The sequence below is a fragment of the Macaca nemestrina genome, chromosome 5 (assembly GCF_043159975.1).
Source record: "Macaca nemestrina isolate mMacNem1 chromosome 5, mMacNem.hap1, whole genome shotgun sequence".
In the NCBI taxonomy this organism is placed as follows: domain Eukaryota; kingdom Metazoa; phylum Chordata; class Mammalia; order Primates; family Cercopithecidae; genus Macaca; species Macaca nemestrina.
Genome location: NC_092129.1, coordinates 9,403,261 through 9,420,734, shown reverse-complemented (window position 1 = coordinate 9,420,734; position 17,474 = coordinate 9,403,261). Strand labels below are relative to the sequence as shown.

Here is a 17,474-nt window from a genome sequence, read left to right as displayed (position 1 = left end):
AATCTAAAAAAGAATGTAGTGATATTTTCTTTGTCAGAAGGGTTTCATTTTCTATTCTAAAATAGATATTTTGTTAATTGTTTTTGTTACATAGGTAGAATACAAATTCCTGATTTATGTGTGAAATGTTTGGATCATACAAAATAACACCTTCCATTCAAGTTTCACAAAATTTCCATTAGTTCTTATTATTCAGAACAAATTTAGAAAGACTGGAAAGAGTGTATTACGGAGAGTTAAATTCTAACAATTTGAAATGTTTTCTTTATCTTCCCTTCAAGAAAATGGAATCCAGCAGCCTGCCTGAATTTTTGGCAGACTCTGCAATAATTAGAATGCTCTCATGATTCCCAAGATGGACCTCCCCAGCTGTAAACACGCTGCCTCCGCGCTCATTCCTGTTAAGTGCAGATCTCCCCATCTTGGCATATGGACAGTGTCCTCTGAAACACTTCAGAGTTGGAAGAGTAAAAAATGTAAATGATTTGCTTGATTGGCTATTTAGGCCTCCAGGAGAGGGACACCCAGACACTACCATTTGTAGAGGCCTCTCGTTAGAAGAGCACACTGTCCAGCCAGGCCTCATGGAGTCTTGAATGCAACGTCCCCTTTCCCCTTTAAATCACAATATGACTTTGCAGAGGTGACTTCAGAAAAATCAAAACATTTTGAGGCTCCCTGCAGGTACCCTATTTAACTTCAACTACCAATGTTGGCATTTGTCATCTACTCTCCCCCACAGTTACTATTTGTTTATGTTTCAAAACAGATAACCAAGCACAAAAAGCAAAACGATTCCCATAGAGGCATGAACCCAAACAGGCATGAACAAAAGCACAGGTAGACGGGGCCAGCCTCTGCCTGTGTTGCCCACTTGGGGCATCTTGGGGCAGCATGGTATTCCTCTAGACAGCTTTTGTCAATTGCATGCTGACGCTCCTTCCAGCTCTATTTCATACTCCTTTTGTAAGTATATAAGCAAAAACATGGGACCGGGTGTGGTGGCTCACACCTGTAATCCCGGCACTTTGAGAGGCCGAGGTCAGTGGATTACCTGAGGTCAGCAGTTCGAGACCAGACTGGCCAACATGACGAAACTCCATTTCTACTACAAATACAAAAATTGGCTGAGTATTGCGGCGGGTGCCTGTAATCCCAGCTACTCAGAGACTGAGGCACAAGAATTGCCTGAACCCAAGAGGAGGAGGTGGCAGTGAGCCAAGATCTCCCCACTGCACTCCAGCCTGGATGACGAGAGTGAAACTCCATCTCAAAAGAAAGGAAAAAATATGCATGGCATGAGGAACACTTTCTCAGACACCAGAAGAGGGAGTGATGGACACAAAGTCACAGCAGCTGTGACTTTTGGCATTCAGAGCTCTTGAGGGCAGGAAACCCACTCTTCCGACTTCATAGATCCTCTCAACCTATCATAGATTCCAGGAAGCTTGGCCACCGGCACGGGACCTAATTCTTTCCATCATCTCCAGTGTTGCCTTCTTGTCTTTCAAAGCCAGGCTCAGGGTCTGTCTTTGCTTCTCACTCCTCTAAATCCCCATATTACTGTCACTGTACCCATTTTTTAAAACTTACTCCATTTCACCTTGTGTATATGCATTTGCCAAACTGTGAGCTACTGGAGGATCTTGTTCCTGCTACTAACCTTTGTATTGCCTGTTCCAATCAATGGGTTTATTATACGTAAGAATTACTCAGAAGGCAGCAGATTAAAACACATGTGAGTGGTGCTCATTGACAAGTATATGGCCCCAAGGGATGGTTATCTCAAAGGACCCCTCTGCCATGCTCTGCCTTCCTCAGGGCAGGGCTGTTGCTTACTTTCTGAATACCCAAGGCACATTCTACCACGTTTTCCATATGCAATTATTAACCATGTTCTCCTGCCAAATGTGACTCATAAGAGTTGAAGAGCTATAAGAGTTACATTTCACATGGTGGATAAAGTTTTTTGACAGTATGACAAAACTTTATCTCTCGTTACCCACGTGCCAGCCAATGGAGGTATAAAATGTATTAGATGATTGACTTGAATTTGACGAGTGCCCCTTACAAGTGTAAACAAATATGTTGCAAGTAATGAGATGACCGTATGTAAAGCACTAAAAAGAGGAAGGAACACACTTTTGGAGGCCAAGACGGGTGGAACACCTGAGGTCAGGAGTTCAAGAACAGCCTGCCAACATGGTGAAACCCGTCTCTAATAAAAATACAAAAATTAGCCAGGCATGGTGACGTGCGCCTGTAGTCCCAGCTCCTCGTGAGGCTGAGGCAGAAGAATTGTTTGAACCCAGGAGGCAGAGGTTGCAGTGAGCCAAGATCACGCCACTGCACTCCAGGCAACAAGAGCAAAACTCCGTCTAAAAAAAAAAGGAAAGAGCAACTAGTTCTGCATCTACAGTAGTGTACAAACTTCTTGGAAAAGATTTCAGGATTTTCCCCCTAATTCAACCATTCCTCCCCCACCAGAAATATGTGAGGCTGGCAGACTTCTCACTATAGTGCAATATCACTTTCTGTGTTTTCCCCTTTAATATTGAAAAGGGATATTACCGTAAAAATTTCAGTGTTGGAAGAAAGATTAAAATCCTGGCAAAATAATAATGTATTTTTCATTGTTTTATGTTGATATTAACTCTAGTATGACTGCCAAAATTTTGCTTTTTTTCAAGGAAGATTTACACAAGAGGCAGTCCTTACAGTTGTGCAAAACAAGAAATTCATGCCCTCTGGCTTAAAGTCATTAGCATGTATAACACACATTTTCAAGTACTTGAGATTTGGTTTTGGATAAAATGAGAATTAAGTCTGAAGCTTATCACTTTATTCCATTAGCAGGCCTCCATGACTGATTAGCATTTGGCAGGTGTTAGTTAATATACAATCCCAGAATAATTTTCATTTTGTACTTCATTCAACCACTAGCAAAAAACTGTTGATAAAAACATATTCTCTAATAATTATCATGTATCAATGGCGTATCTCCAGAGCTCAAGTCTTAAATTCAATTGTGTTTATTTAAAATTTCTAAAAATATTTGTCTATTTTTATATTTTTTCTATTTAACCTTTACAAGTCATATTTCAATAAACTTATTCTGGCACATAATGCAGGAATGTCAAATCTTTTGGCTTCCCTGGGCCACAACGGAAGAAAAATTGTCTTGGACCACACATCAAACACACAAATAACTGGTGACCTATAAACAAAAATCACAAAACAAAAACAAAAATACCTCATAATGTTTTTAAACAGTTTATGAATTTGCGTTCAAAGCTGTCCTAGGTTGCATGCGGCCTGTGGGCCATGGATTGAAGAAGTGTGATGTACTGTTTCCTCAAAACTAGTCTCTTTCATTTAGCAAGAAGCAAAAGGCCTATTGTATAGTGAATTGTTCTTCCGTATAATTAAATGCTTTCTTAGTAAGCTAGACAGTAACACTCAAAAAAACTGGAAAACATTACCAAAGTTTTTCTTTTGTTTTTCCAAAAGCAAAAATTCTGAAAAAATAGTATACCATGTGATACAGAGTTTTAAAATTTGACTACTTGGCTGAAATCAATTAATATGACTCTCCAAAAAGATCCATGTTAAGACTATATCTACTTTCTAACCAAAATGTCTACAGGAAATGGAAAAGTTCCTTTCTTCTGATATCCATATTCAGGAAAACACAGGCGACTGGACACTTTACGTAAGCTCTGCAGTGAGACAGTCCCCCTGGGTAAGGCTTGGATGGTCTGGGTCGGTTCCTCAAGTGGTCTGTGTAGTTTCCTCATCTATAAAGAGGATATGAACATGGTCCACCTTACAGGGCTGCAAGGAATTAAAAGAGATATTTCAGGGAAACAGGTTTTCCTATACTGCCAGGTTTGCAGCAAGCACTCACCCATACTGCCTCCAGGTAGGACCCGTTCCCGTTGTTCTGGGCAATGCGGCAGTTCTAGGATTTGAAACCTTACGGGTTGTGTTGCCTCCACCCTTTCCTCCTGCGGTTCCTTCACGAGCAGCCAGCGTGAGACTTCCTGAAGTCAGATCATGTCACTCCGTTGCTCGAAAGTCAAATTTTCTCAACAGGGTCAAATCCTGGGCCCAGCGGACCCTGCCTGACCTCTCTACCCTGCCCTTTTTCTGACATCCTCTTCTCCGAGCTCCACCTGTTACAAGCTCCGCCCCACACTGGCTGCTGCGTTTTCTGGGCAGGGCCCTGCCTGGGGCTCACGAGTTGCTGTCGCCTCTGCCTGCGCACAAATGGGTGCTCCCTGAGGGTACCCTCCTCACAGGTTAGCTCATCACATAGGCCTCGCGGCTGCCGTGTATTACAAAAACTCCCCACCAATACTCTTTGTCCCCTTTACTCTGCAGTTTCTCCACAGAACACACACTTACTAGTTGGTTGGGTGTTTCTTTATTAGCTTCTGCTCCAAACAGAACAGCGCTCCGCTCAGGCAGGCATTTTGTCTGTTTCTATTTTCTGCTACATCCCAGTACCTGGCACTGTGCTTGGCACAGAGGAAGGACTCAGTCATTATTCGTTTATGTAGTTCATTAACCGTATGCTACTAGAGGGGCCTCCTATTTTTTGGCTAGGTCCAATGACTTCAGCTGACTGTCAGGAGATGATGAATGGAGGCTCATTTAGGAAACACCAGCAACACGTGCATGTAATTTACACACAGGCACTCTGCAGCCCAGGTGCAGCTCAATGTTCTTGTTCACAACATAGTAAAATAGATTTTATTCACTGACCATATTTTAAGCAATACTATTTTTTACTATTTAGGGCAGTACTACTTAAAGCACAGCCCCTGGGCCCGCAGTATTAGTATCACCTGGGAGCTTGTTAGACCTGCAACTTCTCAGCTTCCATCCAAGGCCAAATGTTCTGGGCCGAGGAATCTGTGATTTTATAGGTCCTCAGGTGATTCTGATGAGCACTAAAGCTTGAGTGGCACTGCTATAAAAATTACTTCAATGACTCATTCTAGTTCTTGGACGTCCTCTTACAAATCTTAGTGTGACATGCTTGCGTTCTTGGTACCAACCGTGTAACCGGTTATTCATGTACATCATGTTGTCACCTCTCATGTTGACCAGTTATCTTTTGCCAACTAAAAAGACTTGAAAGGCACCTTCTCGGGTTTCAGAAGTTTCCACTTGTTTCAATAACATGTGTGGCTACAGCCCAGCTATTCACCCGTTAGAGCCCTCCCACATCCAGCCAGCACTTATATCCTTCGAAGCTGAATTTGAAGACTCTGGAAGTACAGAAAATTGGAATTTCTTTTAATCTGTTTTTCTGAGGCAGAGGTTTTCAATCATTGTATAACCAAGGATCATTTGTGTCTTTCCAAATGACAGATGTTGTATGTGTTTAATATGTGAAGTACGTAGACAGGAATCGTCTCAGGCTTCTGTGGTTGGCTCGGTGTGTTCACCTCTCACCAACCTGCCTCTGTTCTCCCACCCAGCATCCGATTGTTGCATGAGAACAACACGTAGGATCCATAATTGTAAGACTGGAAAATCTTAGCGATAGGGCAGAGTTTCTCAGAGTGTAATCAGTAGCAACATTTTGCGGCCTCTACCCCCAGACAAATACATCAGAATTTCTGGTCACAGAAAAGTAATGAAATAAGATTTATTTTTTTTCTCGCCATTCTGGCCATCAAAGAAACATGGAAAAGCATGCAAGATAATTCTGCACATGGCAGTCTGTGACTCTCTGCTCTAGTAACTTTACGCTATAATTTTTAGTGAAGAAAAATAATCATATAGGCATACTGTTTGCATATAGTCATTTCAAATCATTCCAAAGTCGTAACTCAAACCAAGAATGAACCAAGACATTTGAAGAGATGAAGTCTCATTTTCTCTGTATAATCTTAAATAAAGCATTCGTTCTAAAAGCTAAATGCACAGGAATTCTGATGAATGACTTACTATGTTTACAATTTTAAGGAATTTAGTAAACATGTCTCACCACTCTTCTAAGAGATTTTGAGGAAAACTACAGTTAACTGGACAAAAACTCCATCCTCAAAGAGATTCAAAGGCGAAGTCGGAACTGGAGTACAAACTAGCAAGTAACAAGGGAGAGTCCTAAGGGTTCTGAAAAGGATTCCTTCCGGTTCTAATGAGTAGGAGAGGATTACTTGTAGTTTAGTTGTTAGTTTAACACAGAGTTAAATCTGAAAGTTGACCTGGGATAAGCCATGTCTCTTTTCCCAATCCTTTACAGATGCAATATAACTACACAGAGGCCTTTCAGTAGCAGTATGTAGGGTACCAGGAAGTCACCCCCAGTCTGTAGTGGTGCAGGGAGAAGTGTATTAGGAGGGCACCCCTGCAGCCCCCAGCTGCACCATGTAGAGTTGCCTAAGCCAGTCCCTAGCCTGCAAAATGCACAAAGCTGGCAGACCACAAGACAGAGGGGTAAATGAGAAACATGGTGATCAGAGGTAAGATGTGACTCAGACATGGGTGGAAAGTAAAGGTGAAACAGCATGTCATCATAGGCCACACAGTACTCTGAAAGCTGCTGTCATTTACCGCATTCCACACATTTACTAGAATTTATTGTCTATTGTTTGGGTGGAAATAATTACACATTTCAATTTAAAAATAAAGAGAATATTATACATTTAGCAGAATTTTCTCAGTGCCTACTGGTACTTCAGACCCTATATAGAGAGAATATTATATTTTCTTAACAAAAAATTATGGTCTAGAGAGAAAGACAAAAAAAGTCAATTGAAAATGTCAATAATTCTAAGTTCATTCTCATAAAAGAAAATTCTGGAGAAGACCAAGGACAATTTTATGATAAAACAAAATAAGAAGAGTCAGATAAATATGTTTGATAAGATAGTAGAGACAGATGCACTAGGAAATGGATTAACGAATGTGAATATGTACAGAATATGATTATTGTGCTAAAATTGTTTTTAATATTCAGTAATAGGTAAAGGTTTAATTTTGTTCTAAACAATGTGATTTTTTTATTTTTAGTAAGAATTTTATTTTGGGAAATCAAAGAACTAGTAGATAGGTCTACTAACATAATAAATCCAATCTGTTACACAGTTGTACAGGAACAAACATAGTAAATATAGGGTTTGGTACCACTTTTGGTTTCAGCCCTACATTGGGGGACTTGAAACATATTGCCTATTGATGGGGAGGGATGACCGTACATGTTAGACATCCAGAAAAAATGCATAAATCTCAAAGAGGTGGTCTAAAATTCAGGCTTGGATACCATCTTCTACGGCAAAGGAAGAAAGGGAGAGGAGAAGACAAGAGTAAGGTCTGTTACGCAGATTATTAAGTTGGTGGCTTCTCAAGAATCAGAGTCTCCAGAGACTCTGTCCTTCTCATCCTAGTAAGGAGAGGGAGACACCCTTACAAATGGAGATTTCCTTGGTAGATATAAATTTCCCTTACAAAAGGGTGACTTCCGCTCTGTTTTTAGAGCTTGTCCTATGTCTACTGTTTCTCAAAATAATACTTATGCTAACATGGCATACTTTGGGGTGGTATATTCTGGTCTCATACACCCTCAAGGTGGAATTTTCCCTTGTTTGGTTTATAATGTTGGAGCACTGAGTATCCTTTAGTAGGGCTTGTTTTTCTCTAGAGGTGTCAATGTCAGAATGATCTTCTACATACTCTGGTTGAAACATCAGAATTGTGAGGAGCTTGGGTTTGATATTTATATTAATTTATCATATCCTGGATCACAAGGGCATTGCAGGGGTTTAGATTTATTTCATTTTTCCCCATTTTTGACATTTGTTTCCATTTCTCAGTTTTTCTTTCCAGACCTGAGGTGCCCAGCTCACATGAAGCAGAGCCTCTTTCCCTCCCACAGTCATCTCAAGATCACCAGAGCATCAGCTAATGCCTTACTTTCTGGGTTTATCTACTCCTGTATTTAAAGATGTTGCTTCTACATTTTCACTTGTCCTTGAAAATTATCTTTTTTTTTTATTTTTTGCAAGCTCATTGAAAATTTTTAATTCCTTAAATTTTATTTAGTAATTTTAGTGGGAGGCATTTCTTATTATGTCAGGCTTCCATCTTGCAGGTCCCAGAACTTTCTGACACTGTGAAGGCCATACCAGCCCACAACTGCCAGGATCTATTGTATGTGGGAGGAAAATCAACTTCTACCCTGTAAAGTCATTATGATTATTTTGTGTATTCTGTCAGACACAGTAAAAATTAATTCTATTACACCTTTGACTATTTAGAGAATAAAAGACTAAGAGACACATATTAATATTTTAAAAATAACTAAACAATAACCATCTTTTCCAAAGAAAAGCATTTTGAAATGGGTGGTAGAACAGAGAAGGAAGAATCCTTTCACACTAATGATGTCATTGCCATTGGAATATGTGGCTATTATATATATATATTATAACTATAAATATATAACTATTTATAGTTATAAATGGCTCGATTAGCTTTCAAAATCTTTCTACTTTTTAGAATTTTTCTACATCACTAGAAACATATCTCTTCTATTTAATCTCAATGTGAAAACCTGTTTCATAGTACTTATAATAAATGCATTCTCAAATTTTACATCAAAGTACTCCACCTACAGTGATGTCTCCTTGGAGTGAATTAGAGACTCAAATCCAAAACGTATCGACACTAAATACGCACCTGGTGAGGCCATGCTCCATGGAGACTGCACTAAACAAACAAACAGAATGCTCTAATACTCTTAGGGCATTCCAATTACCTGGACTGCCAGCTGGTGGTGAGTCATTCCTGCTGTCAGTGTGCAGAATGACAGCCAGTCCCACAGAGTCTCCTGGGAGGACTGAGCTGCTGAGGTCCACCCGAGTCAAGCTCTGGGGCTCCCGCTCACAGCCTCCCGCCGTGTTTCTGGCGTTGTCGCCTCCAGTTGCATTCATTTCTTGACCTTTTCTCCGTGGTCTCTGAACAATGTGAACGATGCTCTGCTGATCCAGGTCACAGTTCTGTTTGGGAGCAAGGTGGAAAAAAAACAAGGAAATGGCAAACATGAAATGCCAGATAGAGTTTAACTTGTCCTCAGTGTTAGAAGGGAAGGGAAAGTGACATGTAATTGACCAGCTTAGGCACATGTTTGGCCACAGCACTTACATACTACACATGGTAGACAAACAACACTGAACTGGGGCCAGAAACAGAAATTTGGGGATACGTGAAACACAACAGAACGCTGAAGTCATATTCAAAAGGACATGAAATCTACCAGGAAAAAAAAAAAATTACCAAAGTGGATCTATAAGCACAGTGAAAACAATAATTCTTTTTTTATTTTTTCCCCGAGACGGAGTCTCACTCTGTCATCCAGGCTGGAGTGCAGTGGTGCCATCTCAGCTCATTGCAACCTCCACCTCCCGGGTTCAAGCAATTCTTCTGGCTTAGCCTCCCGAGTAGCTGGGATTACAGGCGGGTGCCACCACGCCTGGCTACTAAAAATATTCTTAAATAATAAAACTGATTGACATCAGAATTGATATGTCATTCTTTTCTTTTTTATAAAAGTACAGAAAGTTATTATCAATTAGAGGGCATTTCCGTACAGCATTGGAAATGAATGTGTTTGAGTAGACTCCACACACACCCCTCCACGGGCACCAGAACACACATCGTTACACCAGTGGGGAAGCAAGGCAGGAGCACACTCCTGCCACCCACGGTTCATTCTCTCTCGGTCTATTTAACTATGAAAATCAGCAAACATTTACAAAAAGGTTTTGCATCTATATATTGACACGTAGGAACAGAAGAAGACTTTAACATTTTGTAGCATAAAAATTAAAAGTCAGATTATTTGCCAGGACAAGAACTAGGCTACCCTAAATGGAATTCTAGTTTCAGAATATCTACTACATAGGGCCGCCCGCGGTGGCTCAGGCCTCTAATCCCGCACTTTGAGAGGCCGAGGAGAGTGGATCGCCTGAGGTCAGGAGTTCGAGAAGAGCTTGACCAACGTGGTGAAATCCCGTCTCTACTGCAAATACATTAGCCGGGCGTGGTGCTGTGTGCCTGTAGTCCCAGCTACTTAGGAGGCTGAGGCAGGAGAATCACTTGAATGCCCACCCCCATCCCCCCACCAAAAAAAAAAAAAAAAAAAAAAGAATATCTACTACATAGAAGCAGTTACTGATCTGCTTGCTACCCTCTTAAGACACAGCAAGGACCTTACTCTCTCAGCAAATCGATGTGGCCGGGCACAGTGGCTGACGCCTGTAATCCCTGCACTTCAGGAGGCTGAGGTGGGCGGATCACTTGAGGCCAGGAGTTTGTGACCAGCCAGGGAAACATGGTGAAACCTCGTCTCTACCAAAAATACAAAAAAATTAGCCAGCTCTGGTGGCATGGGCCTGTAATCCCAGCTACTTAGGAGGCTGAAGCAACATAATTGCTTGAGCCTGGGAGGCGGAGGTTGCAGCGAGCCGAGATCATGCCACTGCACTCCAGCCTGGGCAACAGAGCAAGACTCCATCTCAAAAAATATAAAGCAAAATAAAATAAAAATTAAAATGAATCAATGCCTTTCAAATACCTCTTGCCATTCTCATTTTAGGAATGCTCCCAGGACACTCAAATGAAATGCATCCATAACTAACAGCAATAAATGATGCCCTCCCCTGCTGCTTTCTCAAGCTCTTCTGTTGCCTTCACCATCAATGTCCCTCGAACAGTGATGCCCAGCACTCACCAACAATCTGACCACAAATACAACGGCTGGAGTCTGGCTCCTCCATCCAGTACGGCACCAGGACACCCTTTGTCCTTAAATCCCATTCAGACCTCTTCTCTACTCTCACACCCTGGGGCTCCATCTCATCCCCAGGCCCTGTGCCCCTCCCCATCCCCATTCTCAGAGCTCCCAGCCTCTCCCCAGGACTGTTCCTACTCAGCAGGGGCCACTGTTCATCATTCTCTGACTTGAAGTCCTCCCCTGCATGATTTCCCTGGTTCTGTCAGGAAAAACCATCCCCCACATCACCCACTTCGAGCCTTCCCCTCCCACCTAAAAGTCTCATTATCCTCCCATGTTTTGTAATGGGCTGCAAGAGAATCACTATCTTGAATTTCACCTACCTAATCTTTGATATCGGCAAGGCACCAACAGTTAGCAATTCTGTCTCAGAATTACCCTTCACATCTTCAACTCCTTTATATCTCAATATTCACCTCCCCATTTTAGGCCTCCCTCACGATTACTCCTTTTACATCCAATATAGCCATACTCCAGTCCAATATGTACAAGAATTCTGGGTGTGTGTGTGCTACATAATCTTTCTAAAGTGTCTCAGTATTGCTTGTAAAATGGACTGTAACATCTCCCATGTTCTTCGAGTGTGTTTGTACTTTTTTCCTTTCTAGATCATGATCTAGATTTGATTTTTTATCTTCCTTACCCCTCCTATATTATATGTGTGGCAGATTAAACTATTCTTCAAAATTATGCATGCCCGTACATTAGTGTGCATACATCATGCTCCCCACTTCCTCTCCCAGTGATTGTGCCCAGCCACTTGAATGTCTTTGGCCAAAGGGACATTAGCAGATGTAATTGGAACCAGGGCTTTGTATTTGTCCTGCTGCTAAGGTCCATCAAAAGAACATCCCTGTTGGGCACAGTAGCTCACACCTGTAATCCAAGCACTTTGGGAGGCAGAGGCGGGTGGATCACTTGAGGTCAGGAGTTCAAGGCCAGCCTGGCCAACATGGTGAAACCCCACCTCTACTAAAAACACAAAAATTAGCTGGTCATGGTGGCGTGTGCCTGTAATCCCAGCTACTCAGGAGGCTGAAGCAGGAGAATCACTTAAACCCAGGAGGCAAAGGTTGCGGTAACCCGAGATCCCGCCACTGCACTGCACTGCATGGAGCGAGACTCCGTCGCAAAAAACAGAACCTCCGAGAAAGCTTCCACCTGTTCACACATGGCCCACACCTGAGTCCAACCCACAGAGGTGACCAAGTGCAGCCATAGTCACAGTATAAAGCAGGGACCTGTAGCTGAAGCCAGCCTGAGGCCATGGGCACCCCCACTGACCTGCAGGCACATGAGAAAGATGGCATGCTTTTATGGCACTGAGATTTGTGCTTGACTTTTGAGCAATAATGGCAGACAGTCCTCGATTTTCCATTCTACTTGGACAAGGTATCACTGTCTATGATCAGCTCCATGTCAGGTAGCACTCCTCTAGCTACACACAGCCTCTAGCCTAAGTCATTTCAAAGAAACTGGCATCAGGATCCGAGTATGCTCAAGGACCTGAGCTTTGCCACAGAAGGAAGAGTAGAGAATTAGCACCCTAGCCTATCCTGAGGTTTCTATCCACATTGTGTCCCTTCCTTTCCATGTTCAGGACTCAGGTACTTCCTGTGATCCTCCTAGAGAAAAGTAACAACTTTCTCCCTCATCTGAATCTAAAAATCTTTGCTTACTGTGCTCTTCTTATTGCAGTGGTTAGAGCTTGGACAGTATGAGTGTGTGTGTGTGTGTGTGTATGTGTGTGTGTGTCTGAGTCTTATCTTCCAACTTATTTTAGAAATACTTGAGACCAGCAACTTGGTCATACTAATATTTATCTATCACACAGTGCTTTGAAGCCAGGAGATGTAGAAACATATTTATGAATTTAAAAAGTTTGAAAAAGTGAATGACTGAAGGGAAGTAAGAAAGAATGAAGGAGTGAATGAATGAATGAATATAAACAGTCATGAGCTCAGTGTCCAAAGTGCCACAGAGGGAATCAGCAGAACAAGAAAGAAAGAACATAGAATTTGGACTCAAATTCTATGTCCTTTTCTATGTCAAGTCAAATGGACTTTTCTATGTCAAGTCAAATGGACTCAAGCTCTACATAATTCATTAGCTGTACGAATTTCGGCAAACGATTCTTCCTTCTCCAGCTTTCTGCCATTGACAATATATATCAACTTTGAAGGCTGTTTTGAAGATTCGAGGAAATGTAAAGAGCTCAGATCCGGATCCGCAATGATACATCGTTGGTAGTATTGTTACCATTTATGAGTTTTAGAAAACTAAAGAGGATGGCTCCCTAATCTTGTACATACATAAGGCCTCAGAATTCAGTTTAGCTGCTCACTTACACAATTCTGTTTGGAAAATATACAGAGAAGGCAGAATGAGAAGGAGCTATCAACGTGACAGTCCTACTGGTAGCATTCCAGCTTTCTGTGAACTAAAAATTGATACCAAAAAAAAAAAATCCTATATCATCATATAGCCAGATGCCATGAAACACAAGAAGAACCTGAGTGAATTTTCAGGGATGGCTGAAATGTGACAAATGTTGATGAAATCTAAAAGATTTCAAATCCAGATTTTCCTAATGCTTAGGGTAGAGCTGCAAAGGGGAAATGAAAGTCCTCAAACAGATTTCAGTAGTTACAGTGATCCTAATAGGACACATTTCCCTCAGTTGCCATCCCTGTTTCTGAGATCATTAATTGCTTAATCTTTGACTCTCATAGAAAATCTTGCTGGTCCCAGAAGTGGTGCCTTTGACAGATGGCGTACTCACACACCATGCTGGTTCAGTTCAAAGCCACATTCCATGGACAATACATTGGATACAGTCCAGTTGTACAGCCACGCAAAAGCCCCAAATACTATTTAGCTCTCCTAGTATACAAAACAATTCCTCAGATATGGGAGAAAGAGATTTTCGGTGGGAAGACATCAGAGTGCTCCAATATGGTTTTAAGCTACCCCAGAGCAGAAACAATGTCTTATTTATCTTTGTTTCTCCAATAAATAAAATATTACCTGTCAAAGAGAAAATGCTTAATACGGTTCTTTCTTTCTTTATAACAATATATTAATCCAACAAGTAAGGCAGTAACAAATTCTTTAGTGTAGACAAACCAAGTAGGTATTTCTGTAACCAGGTTTGGTCTTACACTATCAAGCACAGCTGTTGACACCCATGGGAGACTGAGGGATCAGTATCTTGGGCTCTCTGTCTACAGGATCCTTGACACAGAAACATACCAGTATTAACAAAACATCCATGGGTTTTTTTTTTTTTTTTTTTTTTTGCCAAATAATGATCAACTCTCATCTGGTTGGATATTATCCAACAATACACAAAAAAATTGATGTATTTTTCTTTTTCTAAAAAGAAGTTCCTTCAACGGCACATAGTTAAGATCCAAATATTTCAGATTCTTCCAAGCACTTAATAAAGAGTTATACAGATGGTCTCTAAAATTATTAATAATGATTCTAAAGTTGTTAACAATACTACATTATTTATACATTGCTTTCAGGAGTTATGGAAATAATTATGTTAGTAATAAAAACATATATGATATACTCAGCCATATATTGAAATTGTTTATTATTCTCATACTCCTATGAGGGAGTAACTATCACCATCTGCTATGTCTGAATGTGTCCTCAAAATTTGTTTGTTGCAACTTAACCGTCAATGTGATTGCATGAAGGGGTGGAGCCTCTAGAAGGTGATTAAATCACGATGGGGCAGAGCCTTCATGAATGGGATTAGCGCCCTTGTAAAGCAGTGCAAGTATTTGGCCTTCTGTCCTTTTTGCCCTTTTAGCTCTTCCCCTCTTCCAGCAAGTGAAGACACAACATGAAGGCCCTCACCAGACACTGAGTGTCAGCACCTTGACCTTGGATTTCCCAGCTTTCAGAACTGTAAAAAGTAAATGGCTAATTTTTATAAATTACTCAGTCTCAGGTATTTTGTTAGAGCAGGACAAAGAATACAAGACAACATCCATAAAGTGAGTGTGTAAATAGAGCTAGAATTAGTGTGTAAATCCATGAGAACTGTGCCTGGCACCGATAAAGCTGTTTTCAGATTACTTATTGTGGTTGCTGTTGATTCAACTTTACAGAAGACAAAGGGGAGCCACAGAGAAGTTCACGATGGGTTCAACAACACCCAGCTCCACAGTGTGAAGCCAGGGTAGGAACCCAGGTCATCGACCGCTCTGCTGGTCTTCGTTGACTCTGCTGAGAGGAAGTGGAGACTTGGATGAGGCAGACAGACTAGGACAAGTCTACAGGGGCCTATGGTGAAGACCAGGGTGTGGATACTGCAATGGAACCACCCCAGGTACAAAGGAATGATTCAGAGAAGAGCCAGATAGCTGAAATGTTAAAAAATGTGAGAAGACAGGATCTGAGACTGGGCTGTACAGGAGGTAGCAAAGTAAATATGAGTCCAGTGTGATTTTAAAAAGGAAAAAAAGAAAAAAAAAAAAAGAATGAAAATAAGAACAAGTGGGTTGTAGAGGAATCAGTGAGAGTATGGAAAGTGAAAAGAAGATGGTATAGGTGAGCGGGTAACACACCTCACAGACTCCAGATGCTGGTGCTGGCTCAAAGTAAAGTCTGTACCTCTGGAGATCCTGTTACCCCAAGGAAGACAGCACTTATCACATTGTACTATAGTTTCTTTGTATGTGTTGCTCTCTGTTACCAGACAATACTGTGTTTAAGAAAAAATACTGCAACTGTGTCTGTAGAACCTACCGTAGTGACCTGTTCATAAAACACACTCCCCTGTGTCTGCTGAATCATCCTGTAAAGCACATACCTAGAAGTGAGGACACATTTCAGATGGCATTAGTAATTTACCCAAGTCAAGTAAGATGCATAATTGGGGAATGAAAGAGCCAGGCCTGTAGCCTCAGTTTTCTGGCTCTGAGCCCGATGCTGTATTTCAAACATCCCACGTTGGACTGTCCACTTCTCTGTGCTTATGATATAAGTAGACGTGTTGGCAGAAGTGCCCAGCCAGTGTACTTTTATAAGCATAGTGATCAGTCTATACTCCTTGGTACACTTACTGTACCACTGTCTGTGGTCTGTAAAGTAGGTTGGGCTGTCTTTAATATCTTCAGTATTTTTCGTTCATTTTCAATTCCTTCTAAATCTGTTAAACTCTACTTCCTCATACAAAATGCTTAAAATCATTTCGGTGTATAGCCAACAAACATATGAAATAATGTTCAAAATCACGAGTGATCAGGGAAAGGCAAATCAAAACCACAATGTGATACTGCCTTACTCCTGCAAGAATGGCAATAAAAAAAATCAAAAATAGGAGATGTTGGCATAGATGCGGTGATCAGGGAACACTTCTACACTACCGGTGGGAATGTAAACTAGTACAGCCACGATGGAAAACAGTGTGGAGATTCCTTAGAGAACTAAAAGTAGAACTACCATTTGATCCAGCAATCCCACTACTGGGTATCGACCCAGAGGAAAAGAAGTCATTATATGGAAAAGATACTTGCACACACAAGTTTATAGCAGCATAATTCACAATTGCAAAATCGTGGAACCAACCCAAATGCCCACCAATCAACGAGTGGATAAAGAAACTGTGGTATATAAATAGGATGGAATACTACTTGGCCATAAAAAGGAATGAATTAATGGCATTCACAGCAACCTGGATGGATTGGAGACTATTATTCTAAGTGAAGTAACTCAGGAATGGAAAACCAAACATCGTATGTTCATACTGATACATGAGAGCTAAGCTATAAGGACACAAAGGCGTAAGAATGATACAATGGACTTTGGGGACTTATGGGAAAGGGTGGGAGGGGAGTGAGGGATAAAATACAACATATATGGTGTAGTATATACTGCTTGAGTGTTGGGTACACCAGGATCTCACAAATCACCACCAAATAACTTACATAAACAAATACCATCTGTACCCCAATAACTTATGGGAAAAAAATCATTTCAGTGGAAGGCTGTCATTCTTTCTAATGTGGAATAACTTTACATTTTAAAGACTGAAAATCTCTGATTTTTATTTGGATTTTTAATAGCCTACATTTTTTATCTAGAAAAGCAATACGATCAGCCAAGAATGATCAGATAAAAAGACTAATTTAAAAGTCAATAGTGTTATCAGATTTTAATGTTAAAAACATTTTTACATTGAGTACTTTCTTAAATAACTTTGAAGAAACACTTTTAGTAACACCTTAAATTTTCCTTTTTTTGTGCTGAACGATCTTGGCATTCTTTCTATTTGTTGCTTCTTCTTAAGATAACTTCTAACAAACAGATTTTTCTTTTTTTTTTTAAGGCAGTGTCTCACTCTGCTGCCCAGGCTGGAGTGCAGTGGCATGATCAAGGTTCGCTGCAGTCTCCAACCCCCAGACTCAAGTGATCCTCTCATGGCAGGCTCCTGAGTTGCTGAGACTACAGGCACATGCCACTACACCTGGCTAATTTTGTAGTTTTTTGTTTTTTGTTTTTTTGTAGAGATGGGATCTCACTTATGTTGCCCAGGCTGGTCTCAAATTTCTAGGCATAATTGATCCTCCTGCCTTGGACTCCCAAACACTGTGATTCCAGGCCGGAGCCACTGCACCTGGCTTTAAGCAGATGTGGTTGGAAGCCC

General features: G+C 41.0%; 1 protein-coding gene across 12 annotated transcripts in view; it reads right to left on the bottom strand.

The window, feature by feature from the left end:
* Positions 1 to 17,474, bottom strand: part of PRKN (parkin RBR E3 ubiquitin protein ligase) — a 1,377,649-nt gene that overhangs the window by 902,778 nt on the left and 457,397 nt on the right. For all 12 annotated transcript variants that reach the window (XM_071095931.1, XM_011750983.3, XM_011750978.3 and 9 more), the window contains one exon: positions 8,774 to 9,014. In XM_071095931.1, the coding sequence (XP_070952032.1) occupies positions 8,774 to 9,014 (241 nt within the window). The remainder of the gene's footprint in view (positions 1 to 8,773; positions 9,015 to 17,474) is intronic.